The sequence below is a fragment of the Pteropus medius genome, unplaced genomic scaffold, assembly GCF_902729225.1.
Source record: "Pteropus medius unplaced genomic scaffold, Ma_sr-lr_union100, whole genome shotgun sequence".
Classification (NCBI taxonomy): Eukaryota; Metazoa; Chordata; class Mammalia; order Chiroptera; family Pteropodidae; genus Pteropus; species Pteropus medius.
In genome coordinates this window covers 68,024,336-68,049,612 of record NW_024349800.1, presented here as the reverse complement: position 1 = coordinate 68,049,612, position 25,277 = coordinate 68,024,336, and the positions used below count along the sequence as shown (strand labels likewise).

The following is a 25,277-nucleotide window of genomic DNA, read 5'->3' as shown; positions in this document are numbered from 1 at the left end:
TTTCTCAAGATAAGTCAATTAAGGATGAGAAAGTCAATTTGGAACTATGGAAGCATTAGCTAGACCAGTTTCAAAAAATAGAAGCCTGAGGAATGAATGAATATGGCTATAAAGGAAAACAAGTCAGAAAACCAAATAGAAATGTGGAACTCAAGGGAGATTGAAGATAGAGAAGGGGATTGACAAAATCTCTGATGAGGCAGGAAAGAAGGCTGGAGGAATTGGAGCAGCCCTGGAATGGTGGGGCCTTTTCCACAGATGGGATGATGAGAGAATTTTGAAAGTGGAAATTCTGTTACCTTTCCAGTGCAGTAGATCATCTGAGTGTAAAGGATAAGTGGGAGGGTGGGAAAGAATTGGAGTTTCTTCAAATAGCTGGAATAGCTGTTAGGGACACGCAGAAGGGTTATTGGGCAACGTTAGAAACCACAAGTTTGTGGCCGCATCACTCTAAAGATTGTGTCATTTTTCTCCAGTAGTAGTCTGTAGCTTGAATATTAAAGCAGAGGGGATGGTTTGGTTAATTTAGGCTGAGGTCTTACATGGCAGAGGTACAGCAACAAGGGGCAAGAAAGGGAATGTGACAGTAAATGATTAAAATGAAAGATCTGGGGTTTAGGCCAGATGAAACTGAAGCCAAAAGTTAACTGATAAAACATGCCCAAGACTCATCTTCTGAAGGTAACTCCGGGGTCCAGAAATTATCTGATGTGGTAAGGCAGGTTAGGTCAGCCAGGTCACAATTTGAAACTACCTTTAACAAAAGTGAAGGTCAGAGTCTTCTAAGTTTCCAGAGGGATTTCTGAAAATTGCTAGTAGCCTTTAATACTGTAATAAAGTGATAACAAAGGTAAGTCAGGTGTTCATTTATTAAATACAGGCTTTTAACAAATACCCCCAGGCGAGTTTGACAAGAAATTACTTTCCTGGAATGTTTCAAAATACAGCTATGTTGATCAAGTTTTATTTCATTCAAACTTTTTGTTGTTCTTCATTTTCTTTGTTTCTAGGGTGTTTTCCTGTTTAGCAGTTAGAGCATGTGCATTATTTCCATCAACAGGGCAGCATCAGCCTCTAGTTGGTAAAGGTACCCAGTAGACTTCTGCTCTGTGCAGTGGCTGCTTAGCAACCAGTATCACATAAAGTAATGAAGCTTTTGTAGAGTGTGATACCAAGCAGCAACTGGCACCTGCACTTGCACTATTAAAAAACCTTTAAAATTTCTTTCAGTTTTTACTGAATATCCATTAAAAAACCATATTAAAAAAACAAACCCAGATTGCTTGATAAAACCTAATTTTCCAAGTTTAGTATTACCCTCTTAGCAATATTAGAGCTGATTAGAGTCTTCATTTTCCTATCATATTCCAGCAAAGCCAACACATAAAACTAAATGTCAGGAAGTCTGCCCTAATAGATTTAGGGCTGCTTCTGAGTTCAAGATGACAAAATACCTCTTTATAAGCTTCTAAGTGCATATACACATTGTGTTTTATGAAGATGATAAATTTTTAGTCTCATTTTTGGGATGTTTTTAAATTACTTCAAACAAAGAAAAAAGGCACAGAGGACACTTGGTTTCTTACCAATAGTGGCCTTAAGCCACACACTTGCCTTCGTGATGAGTTTAAAGATATATTCAGCAGCAATAATGGTGCCATAGCCATTCATAAAAAGTTCCAGGAAAAGGGTTTAAAAGAAAAAAAGCTTACCAGAAAAGGCTTACAATCTGAAGACTAAATACAGAAGTAGAATACAGACACAGATACAAGAGGCAGCATAGAGGTTATTAACTAGAAAGCTGCTGGGAACAGCTTGCCTTCTGAGGTTTCGTGGCCATTTCTCCTCTAATTTTCTCCTATAAAACTCTGGTCTTTTCCTCACTTCTTTTAAAAATGAAAACATCCTATTAGATTGGGTTTGGAAGATAAATCCAAAAAGGTAGAAGCTTAGTTTATAAACAGTTCATTCTCAGAGAAGTAAAGGAGAATAAAAAATATGTCATGAAGCTCATTTTAAGAAAATAAAAAATTCTCCCAACCTATGCCTTAAAGGCTCAGGGAGCACACTGACTTAATATCTTATTCTCTGGCATCTGTAAGATTCACAGACTTCTTTTTTCATTTACATGCACAACAATAGGCAACATCTACTTTGTATCTAGTGTGGGATGCCCTCCAATTTGTGACTTTCCAGATGATACCATCAAAAACACATCAAGGAATGTTTACAGAACCTTGGAGTATCACAAAACTGCCATCTTATTTAAAAGATGTCATGGTTAATGATAATGTCCTCTTAATGAAGCAATGACCCCCGTTTCTAGATCATACCACTTTTCTTATCACTTATATCTTTGGGCTTAGTGGAACAGCATGTTAAGCTGAACAAATGAGTAGGGAACCCAAGCTCAACTTGTAAAAGTGGGGTCTAGCCACCTACTAACTACTAAGTGGGTATTTAAAATGGTTTGTGGACAAGGTTGTGCTCAAATTCCTACTTTGTTAATTGATGACGTAAGAGTGAGTTAGAAGCAGCTCTTAGAATTAAGGTTAAAAGCCCAAACATTAACTATATATATTTTATAGTCTCAGAATTTTGTCTAGAATAAGTGTGTTAGTGGTCACACACTGTATACATCTTACCATGAAAGAGATAAAGTGGCAGTTTACACTAGACCAATATGAAAAAAGCACATAGTGTGTGTGTGTATACGTATACAGACACACATATATACTGTTGATAGTAATGTTTTAAAATAGCATTTTTTTCCTGCTCACAATATTTGTTGCCCAATTTTTCAACTCAAGCAACAGATTTCCATAAGCTAAAAAGGGTCCAACAACCTCCTTTATTCTTTCACCTCAGAATTTTTTGAATAAAGTGTCAAAACTGCAAGTTTGTCTTGTTAATCCCCCTAAAAATATTGCAGAACTAAGTTTTCTGCAGTAATGACAACCCCATGGGAGTGTCCTCCAAGGTATCTTTTGAGTTATGAGATAATACAAAATTAAGAACTATCAACACAATTGTGTAAAATTCCTTTTTTTCATTTCAACTATCATCATATTCAAAGTCTACTCAAACATCAAGGTATCTGCTTTTATGTAAAAGGTTGTTCTGTAACACTGCAGAACTGCAACAAGGAAAAGAGCTGAAGTCCAGGTCATGCAGACTGATAAATACCTTGATAACACAGGACTTTATGATATCAGCTGTCACTGAAATAGGTGACATCATAGACTTACAAGCAGTGCTCACCAAAGATGTTTGAGTAGTTACTGAAGAGAAATAGTAAGGTGGCAGGAAGTTTTAGTATTTGAAGTTAATATAATGTAAGGTAGGAAAAGGAAGAAGAATAGGAAAAGAGCAAACAAAGGATAAAAATTAGTGATTTCTAAACTTGGTGATGCTATAACTATAATTGTAAAGTTCTTAGGAAACTTAATTATCATAATTTGAGCAAGAGCAGTTTTCTAATTTAGTAAAGAAAGACAAAAAGGAACAGAACCAGAGAGAAATCACAAACAATTGTTTATCTACACTCTGGGGTTAGTTTTTGGTTTGCTTAGGTCACAGTATTTATTCAAGTTGCTCCTTTTGTTGTTTCCTCTCTGCGAGCCACTGTTGGATTTTTTCTTTTAGTTCTGTGTTTGGCCGGATCTGGTCCATGGTGAGGGGACTACGGTTAAAGGGATCTGTTTGGTCACTAGGACAAAAAGAGAAAGAAAAATGGGTTATTTCCATAAGTTATAACATCTTAAGCAAAAACAGAACACTTGGAGAATCTCACTTTGAGAATGAAACTAGAGTGCATTATAACTTTGAATCAAGTGCTGACTTGAGGTTAGAGAGAATGAGATGAGAGAGAATGATTCAGATTTTTTTTTTTTTTTGCAGATTATTTAGCTACTTTGTCTTTTTGCTTCTTAACAAACTTTATCTCAACATTGTTGTTCAGATGATAAGTGATTCGATTTTCCTCAGGCAGAGACCCTGTACACTCATGCCAGCATGAAGAGCTGTCTGTATTAAAAAAAAAAAAAAAAAAAAAAATAAGAGCTGCCTGTAGTTTCGGTGACAAACTCTCAAAATAGAAATAAATTAACTGTTAAAGGATAAAGCCTTATAAATTGACACTATTCGGTAAGCTGATTACTATACAAGTAAATGAAGATTATGGTTTCCTGACAGTCAAGGTTTACAACATACTTTAAGGGCTAATATATTTCCTTTTTTTAAATTCTGAGGCCACAATAAAATATAATTTTTCACTGACACTTTGAAAAAGACATACCACCTAGCACAGCATCATGCATGTAGTGAATGTTTAATATCAAATATCATGAAGTAGAAAATCCTTTTTTCCCTAATATTTTAAAAATAGTATTTCTTTGAATTTGGGTCAACTTACATAACTTAATTTTAAATAGGTAGAGTCTCTTTGTACCTATTTCTACATAATGCTGCACTTAAAGCAGGCATGCTGGGGAAGATTCTGGACACCATGGCTGAGTACAACAGCAGTAGTAGAATGTGGATTAACCCATTTGATGAATATAGTATGAAACCTGAATTTTAAAAAACCTGTCTTTTATATTTTTATAACTAAAATAAAATTAAGACAATTTTCAAGTCAACTGATACTCCAGGTTGACATATTTTATAACATATGTTGACAGAAATTATTTCCTTAAAGAAGGAGATAAGGTTAGAATCAGCGTTTCTCAACAGAGTGTCTTGTTTTGGATATTTTAAATCCTTAACAATCAAGTGATACAACTCTACCAATGCCACCCCAATACATTAATCAACAATATGGGGTACCTACTGTGTACTGTACTGTATTAGAAATCTGAGAGAGAAAATGACAGCAAACGATCACACATCTGTACTCTTCAGGCTGCTTTTTTGGGCTGGCATACCTGAGCAAATGTCTGGCAATGGTGGATCTATCCACAGTGACTCTGGAAGATGGCAGCACCACAGGATCAGACATCAGTGTGCTCATGATGGGATCCAGAAACTCATCACAGGCATCTGCATAGGTCTCCTCTTCCTGTTGTTGGAGGTCTGCTAGAGACTGAGCACAAACACCTGGTAGTTGAGGTGAATTCAGAGAGCAGCTGAATTCAAACTGCTCAACGACCATATCTTAAAGCAGCAGTCCCCAACCCTTTTGGCACCGAGGACTGGTATGCCATGAGAATCTAACGCCTGATGATCTGAGGTGGAGCTGAGGTGGTGATGCCAGCGCTGGGGAGCAGCTGCAAACACAGATGAAGCTTCACTCACTCACCCGCTACTTACTCCTGCTGTGTGGCCCGGTTCCTAACAGGCCACGGACCGATACCGGTCTGAAGCCCAGGGGCTGGGGGTCCCCTGCCTTTAAGGGTCAGTAATAACTATTTATAGTGATGGTGACAAGTCTCAGCTTTATTTTCTAAACAAGCCAAGATGGATATTACAGGAGCAAATTTAGCATTCAGCCCCCAACTCTGAAACTTCAATTTGGCTCAGTGGCTAGCAGTTATGACTAAAAATGGGTTCAAGTGTTAACAAGAAAAGAAACACATCACATACATCTTTCTGGCAACAATCCTGTTGTAATTGTCATAATTCAAAAGGGGAGGGGATAAAGGGTTATTATTTGAATAATTACAGAGTCACTCATGCAGTCTGTGTATGAAAAGCAGTTTCCGGTTTTAGATACAAACAGGTATAGGAATTTAAAAGTGGCTTTAACGTTTGATTACTTCATGACTCTAGTTCCTCAGGGCCCCACATGGCTAAGCTCTATGCAAAGATAAAGCCCAATTCAATAAATAACTCAATGAAGGGAAGATTGATATTAACAAGGAAGGTTTTCTATTAGACTCTGTGCCATGATTTTCCCTTCTTCATAACTAATAGAGCTCTGTCACACTCCAGCCAAAAGAATTAGCTAAAAATATAATATTTTAACCTTTATTTTATTTTATTATTATTTATGCCTACAGCATCTGGTCTTCCTAGGTGGTCTCCCATGCAAGTACTAACCAGGCCCGACCCTGCTTAGCTTCTGAGATTAGACATCAGGCTTGTTCAGGGTTGCATGACCATAACCATGGATTGTGGCTCCACTGGGGCATGAACTCAGGACCTTCTGCGTGAAAAGCAGATGTGCTAACCGCTACCCTATGGAACCACGTCCTAATCTTTAAAATATATGGCTATTCCCATATAAACCAACTACTAAACTACAGAGAACAGAGAAAAATCACTAAAAAACAATGACTAAAAACCACTCATCTTGAATTTTATTCTAAAAAGTTCTTCTGTATTAACGTCATAGATTTTAAAATCCAATGGTAACACTGCAGAAAAGTTTTCATGAAAATAGACAACAAAATCTGTACATTCTTCTCTTCTTAGTAGAAGCTTCTTAAATCAATTTTCTGTTCCTACCCTCATGCTGAAAACAGTAGTATTACGAATACGGTAGTTCTAGTTATTGACTGACCAGGAAGAATCATGTTTATATTTTCTCAAGGCAATGCTTCTCCACTGCCCGTGAAATAGGGTAAAAAGCAGAATAGCTGAATAGACAATGTGATTTTTATTGAACATGTTAATAAACAAATTATCCTCCTTCTCACCTTGATTCTCTCTGCTAAGTTGCTGAAAGCCACAATCATATTTCCAGGCTTATTTATTTTCTTTAGGACTCTGACTGTCTGTGCAAAGAGAGTTGGGGAATAGGAACGCCCATCCTTGGGCACCGTGGCACAGAAATTCTCCTCATCCCTGGAAGAATCAGCATCAGAAATAAACAGAGTATCAGAGGGTAGGTCAATGAGGGAGATAACAAGCTGACTGAGAAATGAGGTTCCCCTTCACTTATATGCCGTGAATATTCTCTTGATATAGAAAGATTTCTTCTAACTTTTAGGAAAGAAATCTATCAAGTTCTGTGGCCTTAAAAGAATACTGATTTTCCAAACAACCAGCAGAATACCTTTGCACAGATCAAGGCAGAATGTTGGAAATTCTAAACAATGCCCCACAGATCATACAAAATCTCATTACTTAAAACTATAGAGGATTCTTTCATCGATCAACTAGAAATGAATGATTTCTTTTCTATTTCCACATAATTACCAACCAGTCATTCCATTATCAAAACCCCAAATTAAAACATTAACATCCCCTCTGGCTTGCCCAATTTAAATCTCGGATACCCAAGATTTAAGTAGATAGTGCATATATCTGATACGAGCTGTTGGGGTTTGAAGTCAAATTCACTGAAGTCCTTGACTTTTAAGGCCCCCATTTTGGGGCCAACCAGGTGCTGCAGGAAGTAGTTCAGCATTGAAATGATGCGCTCAGCCAGAAAAGGATGCACGAAGAGCGATTTAATCTCTGGAAAAAAAGCCAAAATCAATGAAAACTCAATTTATAAGCAATCATTTACTTATGTCTTAGAATTTTACTTGGAGACCTCTTGGGACTACTTTTTTTAAAACTGATATAAATAATAAATTTTTATTGCAGTAATATTAGAAATTATAGACTAGCAAAAGCAAACAAAATAAAATACAAAAACTACCACCAAGAAATAAACACTGGTAACATTTTGCTAATACACTTGGCCCTTGAACACAGGTTTGAACTGTGTGGATCCACTTATATGCAGATTTTTTTCAATAAATACTGTAAATGTTCTCTTCTTCACGATTTACTTAATAACATTTTCTTTTCTCTAGCTTACTTTATTATAAGAATACAACATATAACATGTATTACATACAAAATATGTGTTAATCAACTGTTTACATTATCAGTAAGGCTTGCAGTCAACAGGGGGCCATTTAGTAGTTAAGTTTTGGGGAGTCAAAAGTTATATGTGGGTTTCTGACGGCAAGAGGGGGTACCCTTAACCCCCATGTTGTTCAAGGGTCAACTGTATATATTTTAACATAATTTTGTGAGTTTGTTTGCTTATTTTCAGAGAACCTATCACTAAATCTTTCTAAACTCTCCACCAGAAATGTAAAATTCTCATAAGATCATTTCTAGCAGTTTTGCACTTTTGGAAATGTTCTTTCTGGAAGCTTCCATCTATCACTCTAATCTGGACTCCTTGCTTTATAGGTCTGCTGTATGGTGGTCACACACAAGCTCCTTCTACCAGAATTCTGGGAACTTCCTTTGCATCTCTCTCATGGGATTCCACCTTCCTCTTTTGGGTTTATTCCCTCATTATGATGGAGCGTATCTCTTTGTAGCTGCTCAAGAGAGATTAAACTGAAAATAAATTTGATACTTTCATGTCTGAAAATGTTCTTATATTCTACCCTCTAACAGAATTGATAGTTTGGTTGGCTATAGTATTCTAAGCTGAAAAAAATATTTCCCATCAGGAATGTATTCCAACTTCAAATGTCATCGTAAAATTCAAAGATATTCTGATACTTAAATCATTGTACATGACTTTTCCTCTGAGACCTTTTAGGATCATCTCTTTACCCTGATTTTCTGAAATGTCACAATGATATACCTTAAAAATTCCCTGCACTGGACACTTGGTGGCTCTTTCCAATTTACAGGGTTTTAATCTTTGGTGATTTTTTAGTGTTATTTCCTTGATAATTTCCTCCCTTCTAATTTTCTCTTTTGAGACTTCCAAATTGATCTGTTATTTTCTTATCCTTTCTCTTCTAATTTCTCTTTCTGTTCTACTTGCATTGAAGAGTTCTTTGAATTTATCTTCTGACACTTCTACTGACATGCTGTATCTTCTTAACACTCCGAGATTATAAAGCTTTAATTTTTCATTTATTATCTGTGTTTCACAGTAGAGGATTTCTCAAATGTGTGGTGATCCTTGGTTATTTCATGTGTAATCAACATAAAAAATTATTAATGAGAAATAATTCTTTTTAAAATACTAGTCCTGCAGTGTGTACTTACTTATAACACACTTTAATTCAGACTAGCTACATTTTAAATGCTTGATAGCCACATGTAGCAAGTGGCTAATTGGACAGTGCTGCCCTAAGGGAATGGAAATAAATATCTCTGTTTGATCTACTGCATTTAACAAGAGTTAAAAATATTTTTCTGCTTAATAATTCCCCCAATCTCCCCAGAAATATTTATATTGCTAACTTGTCCTTAAGAAAAATGATACCAACTTATACTTTCTGGTAGCTGTGTAAGGTGGCCATTTCTTCATTTCCATGCCAACAATGAGCATCATCATTCTTCCTGAAGCTTCTCTAATGATTCATTTCCCACTCAGACTGTGAAGGATATTGTCACCAGAGTCTGAAGTCTTAGTTTCAGCTGAGTTGATACCTCAAATGATGTAGAACTTGACCACTACATGTTTTGGGAAAGCACTGCTTTGTTTCCTTACCTGATGTCAGAAAGGCAAGGGTACCAATTGTTTCATTGGACATGATGTTATGGAAACGTGCTAGCTGTCCAAACATCTGTAGGCCCGCTTCCTTCTCTCGGCGGGCTTCTGGAGTCAGACTATCCCATTCACCTCGGTCCTTCTCAATCTGTTGAATCTTTATCTTGCTCAAATACTACAGAAACCATAAGTAGAATGTATCAAAGAAGAAAGTGTGGTTGAAGAGAAGATGATATTTAAGAAGTCCTATTTAAAATCTAGTCCACTAAGCTGGGAAAATAAGGGACTATGGAGCATAGGGCTGAAGCTTTAAAAAAAAATTATGGAGAAAAAAGAAAAGAAAAAAAATGTGGCTCCGTATAGATTTGCTTCAGCCTGGGTAGATTTTATTGGTAATTCCCCTAAAAATATTGAAGTCTGTGAAATAGAAAAGACGATAAATAGTATAATATATGAAATCCAGGCAAAAACAAAAAAGTCTACAGTGACAAAAAATTTGAATCCTTCCTGAAATTTGGAAACAAAACAAAACAACCCCCAAAACTGCTTATCAAAAAACAAAGCTTCATCAAATATGCAGGATATCCGGAAGAACCTTATTTAAAACCCTCTCCCTTGCTGTTGTAGCAAATGTGTTAAACTTACAGTCCCATAAAAATGTCATCTGGGTCATTCTTTGTGTTACATAGCTCTTGCTTCGAAGGGTCTATTTATTAAGGACTTGTTCTTGTTTTCTAGGAAAATCTATTTAAAATCTTAAAGTAATAGATTATGAAAAAGAGGAAACTTTTCTCGCAAATTAACTACAAGTTGCTGGGAGATCGTTAATCAATATGAGGAGCGCATGGCTGTCCAAAAGGCCACCCTCATGATCTATCTGTTTCATCTCCCTTTGGATTACCGCCCTATTTTATATGTTGTAGATAAGGGAATTTTTTATAGGAGCAACAGGCAGCTCCATAGGGATGGTTAAGGATCTGATATACTAAAGGATCTAAGAGGCACCCAGCTGTATACTTTGTGAAACTCATGTTTCAAATATAGCTAGAGATCTGGGAGTCACTGGATAGATAAAGAGTATTGACAACTTGAAAAAATAATCCAAACTAGAGATTATTTTTTATAAAAATCAGAATCTCTTAGGAGAGAGGAATAAGAAATTGTCTTAGTGAGCCACTGTTACTGATATGTTGGGATGGAAAGAGTCACTGACCAACCACAAGATCCTGATTTCTTCTGCAGTGCTGGCCTAATTAGTTCTGCCAGTGTACCTTGGTTTGGCCTTATCATGCTTTCTTTTCCACTCTCTGCCAAAGTATCATTCTAGCTCTTGAGTCTTCAATGGGCCTTGATCTTGGTCTCTAATAGAACAATAACTATCAAGCTCTGTAATGGTAAGGTTGGCAATACACTATAGCAAATTTTTGGTGTCTAAGACTGGTACTAGAAGCATAAGAATTGCTCTATTATGATTAAGAGGTAAAAAGTATGCATTGGTCATAATTCGATGGTATAGGAACAGTTAAATCTTTTTGTTTGGTTGTTTTGTTTTTACCTGTATGGCTTCATCCAAAAGGAAGATGGCATCATTCATTAGCAGGTTAAGAAAGCGGAGAAAAAGTGGGGGATTCATGGCTTCCAAATTCTTAGAGGCATAGTCAGCCAAATCCTGTTAAGTCCCAGCCCAAGGGAAAACCGTTTTAGTACTGAACCACAACTTACGGGGGCTTATCTGAAGCAAAACTCAGACAACTCGGTTTTAGTTTTACAAAAACTCTCTTACCTTAATGCTTTCTCGATAGGTATCTGTTCCCCACATATACCTTAGGATGGGATACATGGGACGGCGATAATTAAACTTCTGTTCAAATTGATGGGGGTCTCCTGGAGTAAGGTAGGAGCAAAAAACCAGCAAAAGTGACATTATTAGAGAACGAGTAAGAGCTTATGTCTATGTGTAGCTATTTTTCTTTATTCTGAATGTGTCAAGGCTATTGACAAAATCTGCCTTGGGTGTTTATAAAGGCATAGAGTTATAGCCAAGGGTTTGCTTATTTCTTTACTGACAGAACAAGAGGGAGACAGATGTAAAGAATACCTTACACAGAAAAAGACAAGGACCAAGCTGTACAATAAAAGCCAAGGGAAACAAATGCTTCCACATCAAATGTACAGTGCTTATCAGACTCTGAATGAAGCCTTTGAGCTGGCCATTGTGGCAGTGACAGCCATGTGCAGAATGGGATACTAAGTAATCCCCACATTCTTCATAGATAATATGCCAACTGGGTTGCCAACTGGTTCTTGATTACTCTGAAAAATCAGGTCAGAAGCTAAAACTCTAAGGCTTATACTGCTTTTGACATACCAAAGGTACCATTAGAGCACTATAGGAAGAGCATGGGATATGGTGTCAGAAGACCCAGGTTTTCCTTCGGGCTCCACACAATGCAAGTCTATTAACCTTTTGCAATTTCCACTTCCTTAGAAATAAGACAGGAATTACAATACAACCTCTACTATTACAACCCTTTGGCTGATTTAATAGTCACATAAATGAGATAACTACAGCATTTTATTGTGCAACTTCTTATACATTATGAAGATTTGCATGTACTATCTCACTTACACATCACTTCAACCCATTTTACAAAAGAGGAAACTAAGGCGCAGAGGTAAGCAACTGACAAAGCCAAAATCCAAATATGGAAAGGCAGTCAATAAAATGTTAAATGTCTCTTTAAATGTTAGTATTTATCACTGGATAGTAGGACATAGCCTTTAAAAGGGGTCATAAGTAACTGCTTAATATATCTTGTTTATTGGTTGAGATGGGGTACGGTTTACTCAAACAAAGCATCTCAAGGTTAGATCTCAAAAGGCCAAGAGAGAAAAGGAATATTGCCTGCTTTATTCTTAATCTAACAATTAGATTGTTAAGAGAGTTAGTCTGGATAAAAGACTATCGCAACCACCACCCTGTCCCATTATCCACTATTTTGAATTTTGAGGCAGAGAAAAATAAAGACCCAGATTTTAATTGGACAGCCTGATTTGTTTAGTACAATTTAATCAAGTAATATAATAAAGTTGAGGAGAGTACATCTTTTTGAGGATCTATGTTCTCATATATAAAATAAAGATAATATGGTAAAACTTTCTGGATGGTGACAAATGAGACAATGTAAAAAAAGCACTTATTAGCATCAAGGCTGGCACATAGTAGGAATTCAATAAATGATGGCTGATAACATTTTTCTGACATTCCAATACTGATCAAGCTATGAAACTTTGCAAGTATCAGCTTCTCAGTTCTAGATTGCTTTACCTGTAAATTCAATGTCCACGAAGACCTTGATTAGTGCTTCTGCAAGGTGGGGTGCATAGGGAAAGTTGCAGAACACACGCTTCCGATGGAACACACTGGATACCAAGGGATTTGGGGTCTGATCCAGGTGGGGCATCACTGCTTCCAACACCTCAGCCAGTTTGGCTCTGAGGTGAGGATTCTTCATCCTGCAAATAGTGCAGAAAACAAGCTGAGCAGGCAGAAATTTAACTACCAAATTCGTATAGCTATTCTCTCCACAGGAGGAGCCAAACATCCTATACCACCATTGCAGAAAAGAACAGGATTCTGCAGTTTTAAGTCTTTCAATTTCTGAGGGATAATGCAGGGGCTACTATTTAACTTTTGAGGTCATAGCTTACCAAGCATTAGGGTGAATGCTTAGGTTTCTATTTAGTGTTTAGCCATTCTGCTTACTGCTCTAGGATAATGCATTATTTACTGCTTACTATTCTATTTCATCTGGGATAAACTTGCCTTTTCAAGCTTTCTGAAGGCAAAGGCCAGAATATAATTATTCTACATTTCTTATAATGCATATTGTGTGTGCCTAATAAGTATTTGTTGACTTATGATTCTCCTTAGAGCTGCTCAGCTCAGTGAAGGACTGGCTTCTATCTACTTCTCACTGACATGGTTCCAGAGATCATGGATTTTTACCTTTGTGTAGCAAATCTTCACTTATGTACACAGTTTGTTTCCTTTGGCCTAAGCACCAAAAAAATCAAGAGAAGCAACTCTACAGGTCAGTGAGTATCTTCCTTTGGGTAAGTGGACTAGAAGTTATGAATGAGAATTCCTGAGATCAGAAAGCATTTACCTAAGTTTACTGCTTGCTCACCCGACTCAGGATTTCAAGAGCAAACTTTATCATATAATTATTAGAAGATGATTAGCACCTGGCTGCCACTGGTAAGGTTTCTGGCATTAAGGTAATTATTTTAACCAGGGACTAGCAGTGGGATTCCCATCAGGTACCTTACATGCAAGTTCAAATTCTCTGTGGGCAAAGTCCTTTGCTTATCATGTTTCTCAACAGTGGGAGTTCTGGCTACCTAATAGGGTGGTCAGGTGATTCAGTAATGTTAACACAACTGATGAAGGCAACCCCTATGACTCAGATTTGTTTATTTCTTGGTTTAGAAGTCTTTTAAACGTTTTGAAGCTCTAAACAGTGACAGGGTCAAACTTTTAGCACTTCACCTTTCTATGCTTCCAGTGAAAATGGTGATAAAGTAAAGAACATTTTCCAGGGAATCTGCTGATGTCTCCAAGATGTCATCGGCAAAGCGGCGGAGAAAGATGAGGAAATCGCCTAGGTTATCTGCAAAAAATTCTGAAAAAGAAGATATTCATTGGAATTAGCCAAACATCTGATTCTCTGTACATACAAATTCTACACTGTATTTAGTCTCCAGAATGGTCCTTGCCTCCTAATACTCAAGTCCTCTTTCAGGATAGAAGATACACCACCCTGAGGCATACAGAAGTGATGGTATGTTATTTCCATGATTAGGTTATAAAAGCCAACGGCTTCCATTTTGGTCACTTGATCTGGGAGAAGCCAGCTGCTATACTGAGCAGTACTAAGGAGAGACCATGTAGCCTGGAAAAGAGGCTGGCAAGCAACTGAGGTCTGCCAACAACCACATGACAACACCTGTAAGCAGATCCTCCAGCCCTTCTCGGGTCTTCAGATTCCTATGGCCCTGGTTGATAGCTTGGCTGCAAATTCATGAGAGATCCAAAGTCAGAACCATGCAGCTAAGCCACTTCTGGATTCCTGAAGCCACAAAAACTGTGTGAGATAATGTTGGTTATTTTAAAGTTGCTGTGTTTTGGGTTAATTTATTACTCTGCAATAGATGACCAATACAGTGATCAAGAACATATAATCTGATTTTGATGGACAATATCTGCCAACCTCTCACCAACATATATCTATCTATACAATCTCCCTTCTGGGTTAACAGGAGGTGATTACGACTAGCACAGGGAGATTTAGATAAATTTCTAACTTGAACAACAAACAATATTAATGATAGAAACTAACATCTGTTAAAAAAAGTTACCATAGTTACTTTGCCAGTTAAAAATAGTTTCCTTAATGCCAGTTAAAAGCCTGACTTCCCTTAGTCCTTTGAAGACTATTTTTTGATATGCATAGCAGTGAAGACACAAGGCTGAGGAAAAAGCTGTCAGTTCCCCAATACTTTCACCAGTAGATATTATCCAAAAGTTTGAGTAGCTTCTTTAAAAATAGTTGAATGATAACTAAAGAAGGGTATTTTGAGGATTAAACTTCCAAAGTGACCCAGTTAAACTTGGATGGCTATAAATAAGAAGTTCCCAAGGGAGAGCCTCCTTACCTGGTACATAAGCCAAAGAACTGTAGCCATCTGGCAGAGGGAAAGTTAGCTCTATCGGCTGTGAGCCCTCATTGCCTATGGCCAGTTGAACTAGTAGAACGGCCATGGACACCTGCAAATTTAGGCAGTTTTGTAGCATCTGTGGCTCAGTCATAGCAGTCTTGGTAGAAAGATAGATGGTCATCAGTCGTTCAAACTGTTCACGGAGGTTGTCAGCAGCAGGACTAGAACTCTGCTGAGCATCCCGCCAAGCAACCTGCAGCCGATGCAGATTTTGGTTGATTTTTACCATCTGATCATGCAACCTGCCCCCAACAAAGCAGAAGAGACTGGGTCAGGAGGCTCATAAAGGGGCAGTCAAATATAGACCATTCCAGAAATACAAATTTTCATTTATTTATTCTAGTATTCTAGGCTGTAGGGAGCTGCAATTGTGATGACACAGAAGGCACTCACAAAAGTTACTGACAAGACAGAGGTAGGGGGCCTACCACTGGGAAAATGTTACCAAATATTCAACATAATCGAAGCTAATTACAAATAGATAACAGCCTTCGGCTGAAATATACAATCCAAATAACAGTAACTTGGTTGAGCAAGGTGTCAAATGGGCTATTATTATGTCAAATAAATAACTAGTAGGTAAAGTACAAGACGCCCAGTTTATAGTTTGACAATAAATAAGTGCAATGACTGCACTTAGATGTGGTTATATGGACAATCTTCCCATGGTTAGAAAAGAACTAAGCTGGTGAAAAAGGACTCTAGATTAGTAATGACCACATGTAAATGAGTAGCCTGGAATGCAGCCTGAGAGCAGCAGCTTCCAGCTCTGTTGTTTAATATTACATTACTTTTCACAAAGGATCAGCCAAATGTTCTCTAATGAAAGGAAGACCCATAATTCAATGTTATCTCTATGTATACAGTCCAAAATCATCTTTGGCCCTGTAGATAATGTCTGGGGTTAACCAGCCTATATTGGTAAACTAGATCACATTTATTCCTGTGTTTGAATGCAGGCAGTTGAACAGGTTAAACACATGCTGAATTGTTATCTATTATCTTATTTAAAATGTCAATGACAGAAAAACTATGTAATGAAGAAATAATTTCATTTTCTCAGATACTTGCTAAGTTTTAAAAAGTGCTCTGTGTCAATTTAAGTATCCTGAGAAAGTATTAAAAATTGCTATCCTCCATACCACTTCCTATAGACTATAGCTATGAGGGAATAGCTGTTTTCTCCCATTATTTATACTTATAGTCACAATCGGCTAAATCAGAAGGGGGAAAAAAATCATAGAATGACATATAACTAGCTAGAACCACACCATTTTTGGAGGACAGACACTCTAATTCTCAAATTTTCACACTTCTAGAATTCTCTTTATCTCTGAAGTTTTACTGATCTTATTGGAATCCCTTATAAATATTTCTTTAATTTTGCCAATTTTGTTTCTACACCATAGAGTACAGCTTGGTCTTTTTTTTTACTTCCAGCTTGGTCTTTTTTCACCAGGAGTCTTAAGTAATGAAAATTCAAGAGCAGAAAGTGAAATGTTAAAACAATTCCACTTTCATAGATGACAAGAGAAAGACAGTGATTTAAAAATTTGCAAGTGTAGAGAAAAGTACTAGTGTGTCTTTAACTTTAAAAAGTTTAACAGGTCAAAAATTAAAAATAAATTCAAGGTATCTGGACAAAGCCAATTCATGTAAACACAAATGTATATAATGCCCTTTCCTGTTGTATCCTAATGTGAGCCTTCAGCAGAAAGAGAGTATATATATAGACTCACTTTCAACTTCCCAGTTATCAACCCAACTAAACAGTTCTTTCCTAGAGACATCAAGAGTTACCTGTGAAATCCCAAGTACAAGGTATACTCTGTCAGGACAAGGTTCTCTGTTACGAGGTTGTAGTTCTGGGGAAACTTTGGTTCCTGCACAGCTGGGATCAAACAGGTTTCTTTGTCCAAACCTCAAAGAAGTTGAAAGGAACAATAAGTGATTTGCTACAGATATCTATCTTGGTTACCAGTGTCCCGTTACTGTAGTTCAACTTCCATACTGCCATCAGTGATATATATATTTTTAAAGTAAATGTTCTTAAAAACAAATCTTATCACATTACTATTTCCTTGTCTAAAAATATATTTTGGCTTCCCACTGTCTATAGAAATGCAGTTAAATTTCTTTAGCAAGATCATGAAATCACCAAAAATGAAAAGGAATGATACATAACACTGTAGGTTACAAGGTTACAATGGATCATTTGTATCTATTTTGTGCGTCTGTATTTAAGATCTGCTTTTGAACGTGTATTATTTTTATAAGAGTTATAAAACTGGGAGGAAATATGTACACCAAAATTAAGCATGATTCATTGTTAGTAGAATTATGAATGATTTTCTTTTCACTTCTCTGTATTGTTCAAACTTTTTCTTATCTGGTCCCAAATCTTCTTCTTCCCCAGACTCATTTCCTGCCATTCATTCCTCTACTCCTCCCCAGACCTACCCCTTGCTTTAGGACTGAGCTTCTCACTGTTCCTGAATCAAGCCTTTCTATAGCTTTGTACCTTTATAATTGTTATTTCCTCTGTATAAAGTGGGGATTCTTTTGCTCTTCTGCCTGATAAACCCATCTTTCAAGACTCACGTATGAAAACCTCCAACTTCTGTAGAATTTACTACCTTCCTCTGTGCTCCCATACTTTAGCCCTACACATTATGATTATCTGTTAATATATCTGCCTTCTTCCAGAGTCTTTGAATTAAAAAAAAGGGACTGTACTTTATTCATTTTTTAAAGAATGAATGATACCCAAGGCTGGCAAATTCGGAGAGAAGGTCTCACTAAAGCACACATCTAAAAGCTACCAGTTTTATTTTTAAAAGTCTGTCCTTTAAAAATTTATTAAAGCTCTTCTTTCTGCCTCATCTTCTTTGAGAAAGAGGAACCTTTGTGAGAATGGATTAAGAAAATGAATGCCTTAGATGTCACACTCTCTCTCTCTCTCTCTCACACACACACACACACACACACACACACACACACACACGCACACATTCTGGGAAGCCCAGTACTCCCCTACCTCTCATGTGTACATTTTTTATTTTTCGTTCTTCATCATTCAACTCCTTCAGAGCACAATAAGTGGGATTAAAGGTGAGGAGCCGAGAGGATCTGGGTTTGCAAAATGGCTGGCATAGCTTCAGGAGAGCAGCACCCAGATTCAGAAAGAAGGCATCCGAGGCATACATTTGGAAGAAGATTTCTGGCATCTGATTGGCCCAAATCTTGGTGCGGCCTGCATTTGCATGCAAACAGTTTCCAAGCCAGGACAAGATACAGTGTTTGGTTTCTGGAGAAAGCTGGAGTAAGTTCTTCAGCATCTGGTAGATCTTTTCATGGAACTGAGCCATGAACTGTTTAACCAGAAAACATAACCACAGAACATTCCAGTTTCACAATCCTAACATTTGTTACTCCCAAACCATAGCCGCTGACAATTTCCAAAAATATGCTAATCTTAATCTTTTCCCTCACTCTCCTTTACCTTATCCCCCAGTTCTGACTTAAAAAAAAATTTCTGGGCACTTATGATTTCCTGATGAGCTGCCAAACTGCAGACAGCATTTACATAGCTTTAGAGTAGGGATCAGTAATCTTTTTCTGCAAAGAGCCAGATGATGAATATTTTCGGCTTTGCAGGCCATATGGTTGGTCTCTGGTCCAACTATTCAACTCTACCTTTGTGGCATGAAATCAAGTCATAAACAACATATATATGAAAGGGCATGCCTGTGTTCAATAAAACTATTTACAAAAACAGATGGCAGGCAGGATTTGACCACTGCTGTAATTTGCAAACTTCAGCTTTAGAGTTGTGATGATGGGAGATTTAAACTACCCCCAATTCAACAATTTACTGCCTTATATTGGCCAGACTTCTATAATTTATGCTAAGAAGCCCAAATAAGAGGACATAGGTGGAAGTGGGGATAGGAAAAAAAAAGTTTTGGTTTATAGACTGGAATTCAGTCAGATTTTAGGAGCTAAAGTTATAAGAAATAGTTTGGTAAGAAAAATAAGAGTTAAGAGGAAGATAGGGCAAAGAATGGCAGCAGCTTATTCTTAAACTACACTAAAGTTTACCCTTGGCTCTTAGCGCATGCTAAGAAGAGGGTAATTTCTTTACATAATTATGGTAGAAAGCCAACCAGATCAACGTGCTTTCCCAAAGAGGCTCACGTAGCCTTATGTGCATCTGTATCCTGAGATAATTCTACTTAATCTAAGATCAGGGGGCTGGGAAACACAGTAAACAGTTCCACCTGATGGATATTGGCCTCTTGTACTTTGATCTCCTGGGGACTGGAACGAGATGGATTCAAGAAGTAGCCATGATTTTCTACTATGCCCGGAGTCTTTAATAAGCAGGAGATATTCAGGATTATTCCCAGCAAGGTCTTCTGGTACATCTGCCCATTGCTAGGGTCCTTGGGCTGAATGTATTCTACAAAAACCTGTAGAAGACAAGTTCAACTTATTCGTCTGTAGAATGAGGTAAGTATGGTAGGGTGAGAGGGCCTCAAAGAGTTCAGTTTATACAACAACCAATTCATTTTCCTCTTATTCAATAAGTAATATTATAGTGCCCTCAGGATAGGGAAGCATAAAGTATTAAATATCCAGCTCAACCGTTTATATACCACCTTTCAGACCTACCTTTGCCATATCCTTTTGCCTAGTGAAATAGAGAAGAATATCCAGATATACATACAACAGGATCTGACAGAGTTCTAGATCTTTTATTCGGCTCAATAAAATATCAAACACTGGAATCATGACTTCTGGAAATGTTCGCACTTCTTCGTCCAATATCAAGGCTTCAATGACCTCTTCCAGAAACTCAGTAACATCTTCAAAATCTAACAAAAGGCAAATAAGAGAGAAAAAAAGGCCACAGGAATTTTTATATGCCTTTACACACTGGATCTTTACTCTTCTGATACTTTTGATAATTCCACTGATATTCAACCCCAAAGGTCTTCTCTAATTTATACTGGAACCACAGTGGCTCTGAGGCTTTCCGAAGCAATTACAAGAATTTTAAATTTGGAAATCAAAATGCAGAAGCCCACAGATCTTGCTTATATACTCACGGGCTCCTTGGATAGCTTCCAACATCAAATCTACCAGTTGCTCATAGATGTTTTGGTCAACATAGATTTCTGGAGTGAGGAGAACTGTTCGTGTATTGGACACCGTGAGATTCCTGCACTGAACTGCAAAAGGTAGCAGGTTCTCTGGAACTTTGGTAATCTGGAAACAGTATAAAGAAAAGAGGAAAGAGTCTAGTTTTATGACCTGGAACGAGGGTGGGCAATAGCAAAAAGAATGGAACAGACATTGTATCCCAAAACAATATTGCTCTCCTGTTGATGCTTGAAAATTCATGAGAGTTCATTCTTTCATTTAAATAATCACCTCCCTGTTAGAATTCCAATCCTGGAAGTGACCGAGCTTAGCTTACTCTAATATTTACACTGGAAATGAATTCATCAGACCTTTTTTTTTTTCAATTGTATTATTAGTTTCAAGTATACAGTACATTGGTTAGACATTTATATAGTTTTATGAAATGATCACCCTGATTACTCTGTCTTCCCTCTGGCTCTACACAGAGCCCTTACTACTGATTAGCTCAACTACTAATTTGTACTTCTTTAACCCTTTGCCGCTTTCTCCCAGCCCCCTGTACCTCTGCTCTGGCCGTCACCAGATTGTCCTCTATATTTGTGAATTTGTTTTTGATTAGTTTTTTTTGTTCCTATCAGATCTTTTTTTAAGGGTGTGATTTTTTAAAGAGGTTTGTGGAAAGAATAAGAGGCACTGGTTCATTGGAGAAAGGGGTGGTCCCTAAGCCACAGAAAGGAGATTAACATTTTAGAAGACAAACTAATAGTGCCTCTGATATCTGGTTCCAGATATACTATAATGTATATAAATTGATATAAAAGACACTGATCCAACTCTCTGGCTTACATGTTAACATCATCCTCAAGAGGACAATATAGTACTCAATGGGAATTATTATTATTACCTCTTCCTTGGCTCTTTGGAAGCAGGAATAAAGGTAACAAAAAATGTGACTCTCCCCCGCATCTCGATCAGCAGAGAGATTCAACGTTGTAGAAGAAGTCATGTTAATCAAGTGGTTGCCTGGATCTTGAAGTAATAAGCGAGCGAAGACGGCCTATTAAAAACAAATTTTAAAAAATGCTAAAGCATTGCTAAGTTAACCTTAGAACATTAAGATGTGAAAGGTAATTCTGACTCAGGTTACTGTGAGAATCACAGAATATAGAATGAAGGGGAAAATATGACCCAGTATCTTATGAAGCTCAAGTGTTTAGTATAGCCCCTTCCACAAAGTAAGCATTAAAAGAATATTTGTTGAGAATCAGCAATATGTGTAGAGAATCAGCAAGTAAATTTGTATGTGAAATTTACTACTGTTGGATTGCTGAGCTCACTCAGACTTATATAAAGATAAATTAAACATACAAAGTTAAACTACAAGTTGTCGTGTCTTCCTTAACAAACTTACTCTTTTAATGTTAATTAGGCACTTATAAGGTAAATTGCCTGTTTTAATTTTGGAAAAGATATAAAGAAGAAAGGGACAGGCCTTGATCTTGAGAACTTAAGTCTAATATGTACATGAAAAAGCCACTACATGAGACAGAAAGTGACAATTCCCATAGGAGATGCATAGACAGATTATTCTAGGATCGCAGAGGACAGATAATAACTCCTACCTGAGAAGGCTTTGTAAATGAGATGGCATTTTAACTGGGTCTTAAAGGATAAGTGGATTTGGACATGTGGCCATTGTAGATAGGAAAATTCCAAAAGAGGAACACCATGAATAATATAAGAGATGGACGTAAGCAAAGTCACAGCTGGAGAAAGGTGAGCAGAGTTCAGCTGCATGGCTAATTTTTGCTGAAGGCATATATAAGGAACATAAGAATGGTACCTGCTCAACATTGTTCATATCAAGCCAGTCTTGATCTTCTAGGTCTACAGCCATTTCTTCTAAATACACACAGCGGCTGGGGATGCCATTCCCACTTTTCAAGCTTGGGTCACCTGGGAAATGGTTTTAATCTGGTAGGTTAAGGATAACACTTCTGTTTTGTAACAGACAAATGATCCTGACAGCACTTCTCTTCAACTCCAAGTTAGACTCAGGTGATATGAGAATGATCTCGACATTCAAAGCAGTACGTAAAGATTTATATCTTAAAGAGCATGGGCTTGTTATAAACTTACCATCATGACATTTTAAGAGTAATTCCCAGACATCAGCACTAACTTTGGGTTTAACTACAGATAAGGCACAGAGGGAAAACACTGATACCACTTGAGGCTTTCACCTAAATGTTTAGGTCACCTCTTGAGAAGAGAATGGATTTGGCTACCATTCCTATTTTCCCTGTAGGGTAGTAAAGGCAAGTAGCTATATGGTCTAGCCCGTATCAAAATGGGAATGACAGTTGTATCTGTGTATAAATACTGATTTTAGATCACATCAAAAGCTTTACTGAGAGAAAAGGTAAACAGGGTTAAAAGGGGTCAAATAGTTGATTATGGAATGAAATCTAACTTTGGGTGAACACACAATGCAATCTATATACGACATACTGTTGAATTGTACACTTGAAACCTATTTAATTTTATTAATCAATGTCACCCCAATAATTTTTAAAATAATAAAAAAAGCTTCACTGAAATATAAGCTGTGTTCTAGGGAGTACGGTGGGTTTGTTTAACCATTAGATACAACAGGTTTCTAAGAGCAAGTCCCTAGCCCAAGCAGAAAGGGCAGAGTAATGAATAGACTGGCTGCAAGTCTGTAACTCACTGTTGTCCAGAGTAATGAGGAAGATCCTTTGGATCATGTGATTGATGTTGAGTTGCTCACATAATTCCTGCTGTGAACGGAATGAGCGGCTAATCTCAGCCACCGAGTAATCAAATTCATCCAGACTCTCTGACACACTATTATCTGAGTCATCCAGGCTAGCTGGGAGTTCATCTGTCAAAAAAGGTAAGCCATTAACAGTTACACTCCTCTCTTTTAAGACAGAACCAAGCAATGATAAATGTAATCAAAAGGAGGATAATTTTGGATGTGAAACCAGTTAATCAGCTGATTAGTGAACATCTCAAGTCAGGTAACATCTTTTTTACCTGATGTACATAACATTACTTAGTTTCAGGTGTACAACATAAGATTTGATGTTTGTATATATTATGCAGTGATCATCAAAATGTCTAGTTAACATCTGTCATCATACATAGTTACACTTTTTTTCTTGTGCTGAGAACTTTTAAGATCTACTCTTATCAACTTTAAAATATGCATTACAGTATTATTAACTATGTAGTCACCATGCTACACATTACATCTTCATGACTTATTTTATAACTGAAAATTTGTACCTTTTGATGCCCTTTCATCCATTTTACTCATCCTAACCCCTGCCTGTTCTTTGTATCTATAAACATTTTTTAGATTTCACATATAAAGTGAGATAATATGGTATTTATTTTCCTCTGACTTATTTTATCTAGCATAATTCCTTCTAGGTCCATCTATGTTGTCACAAATGACAAGATTTTATTTTTATGACTGACTAATATTCCAGTGTATGTATATATCACATTTTCTTTATCCATTCATCTGCTGATGCACATTTAGGTTGTTTCCATATCTCTGCATTTGAAAATAACACTGCAATGAACATGGCGGGGTGCATGTATCTTTCTGAGTTAGTGTTTTTGTTTTCTTTGGATGAATACTCAGAAGTGAAATTACTGGGTCAAATGGTAGTTTTATTTTTAATTTTTTGAAGAATATACTATTTTCCATAGTGGCTGCACCAATTTACATTCCCACCAACAGTGCACAAGGTTTCCCTTTTCCCTACATCCTTGCCGACGCTTGTTATTTCTTACTTTTTTGATAATAGCCATTCTAGCAGGTGCGAGGTACTATTTCACCATGGTTTTAATTTGCAGTTCTCTGATGATTAATGATAACTGACTGCCTTTTCATGCACCTGCTGGCCATCTGTGTGTCTTCTCTGGAAAACTGTCTATTCAGATCTGCCCACTTTTTAAGTGGATTATTATTATTATTGATATTGAGCTGTATCAGGCAACATCTTAAGTACAGGATTCTAAAATCTCTGGCTAAATATCCTACCACATTTTACAAATCAAGAGTTTTATTCTTTCTATTCATAATTAATTATACTCCACATTGCAAAAATAAGCAACATCATTTCTCCTATAGAATTGTAGTAACAAAGAATTACCTAATAAATCAATATGACTTCAATTATTTTAAATGTCTTTTTCTTGATTTTAAGAGAATAGTTATTTTAATAATTCCAAATTGTACAGGAAAATATCATGTAAAAAGTCTCCTCTGAATCAGTTCCCTATGGACAACCCCTTAACTTAGCAAAGTGTTTCAGATTTTTTTCCTATCCTGGTGCTAATGTTTATTACCATGATTTTTAGTTTTTTTAAAAAAATAGGATCATTCTGTATCTACTTTTCAGCTTGCTTTTCAAACGTAATCAGCACCAATACCTTTCTGTTAGGTCATTTATAGGCCACCTCATTCTTTCAACAGCTGCATTGTATTGCATTATAATACACACTGTGATTTATGTAGCTACTTCTCAACTGCTAACATTTGGATTAACAATTTTTCATGATTTCAAACAATAATGCACTGAAAGTAACCTACTCTTTTTGTACACTTGCATGAGTATTTCTATAGGCTAAATTCACAGAAGTAGAACTGCTGGGTTAAGGAGCTTGAACATTTAAAAGTTAACATATACTAACAAATTACCTCAGAAATACTGCGCTAATTTAATGCCCACCAACAGTATATGAGAAAGTGCCTGTTTAAAATCTTCACAAATTTCATAGGTAAAAAACTATCTAATTGTTTTAACGGGCATTTTTCTTATTATTGAGACCAGATTCTTTAATCATTTAATTATCGTATACAAATTGCTTGTTCACATCTTTTGTTACTCTTTTCCTATTGGTTAAATCC

The 25,277-nt window shown here is 36.8% G+C and overlaps 1 protein-coding gene across 2 annotated transcripts in view; it reads right to left on the bottom strand.

Moving 5' to 3' along the window:
• Positions 1-851: 851 nt before the first annotated feature.
• UBE4A (ubiquitination factor E4A) overlaps positions 852-25,277 on the bottom strand; it is a 30,928-nt gene continuing 6,502 nt past the window's right edge. The window contains exons 3-20 of one of the 2 annotated variants that reach the window (XM_039888051.1): positions 23,061-23,234; positions 22,173-22,285; positions 21,234-21,386; positions 20,293-20,452; positions 19,856-20,058; positions 19,462-19,653; positions 18,219-18,552; positions 16,982-17,102; positions 15,119-15,423; positions 13,953-14,085; positions 12,729-12,916; positions 11,184-11,284; positions 10,956-11,069; positions 9,401-9,575; positions 7,221-7,401; positions 6,639-6,786; positions 4,926-5,083; positions 852-3,709 (exon numbers count right to left, since the gene is read on the bottom strand). In XM_039888051.1, the coding sequence (XP_039743985.1) occupies positions 3,583-3,709; positions 4,926-5,083; positions 6,639-6,786; positions 7,221-7,401; positions 9,401-9,575; positions 10,956-11,069; positions 11,184-11,284; positions 12,729-12,916; positions 13,953-14,085; positions 15,119-15,423; positions 16,982-17,102; positions 18,219-18,552; positions 19,462-19,653; positions 19,856-20,058; positions 20,293-20,452; positions 21,234-21,386; positions 22,173-22,285; positions 23,061-23,234 (3,080 nt within the window). In that variant the 3' untranslated portion in view covers positions 852-3,582. Of the gene's footprint in view, positions 3,710-3,815; positions 4,027-4,925; positions 5,084-6,638; positions 6,787-7,220; positions 7,402-9,400; positions 9,576-10,955; positions 11,070-11,183; positions 11,285-12,728; positions 12,917-13,952; positions 14,086-15,118; positions 15,424-16,981; positions 17,103-18,218; positions 18,553-19,461; positions 19,654-19,855; positions 20,059-20,292; positions 20,453-21,233; positions 21,387-22,172; positions 22,286-23,060; positions 23,235-25,277 lie in introns of those variants that run through there. The other variant, XM_039888052.1, reaches the window with a different exon arrangement.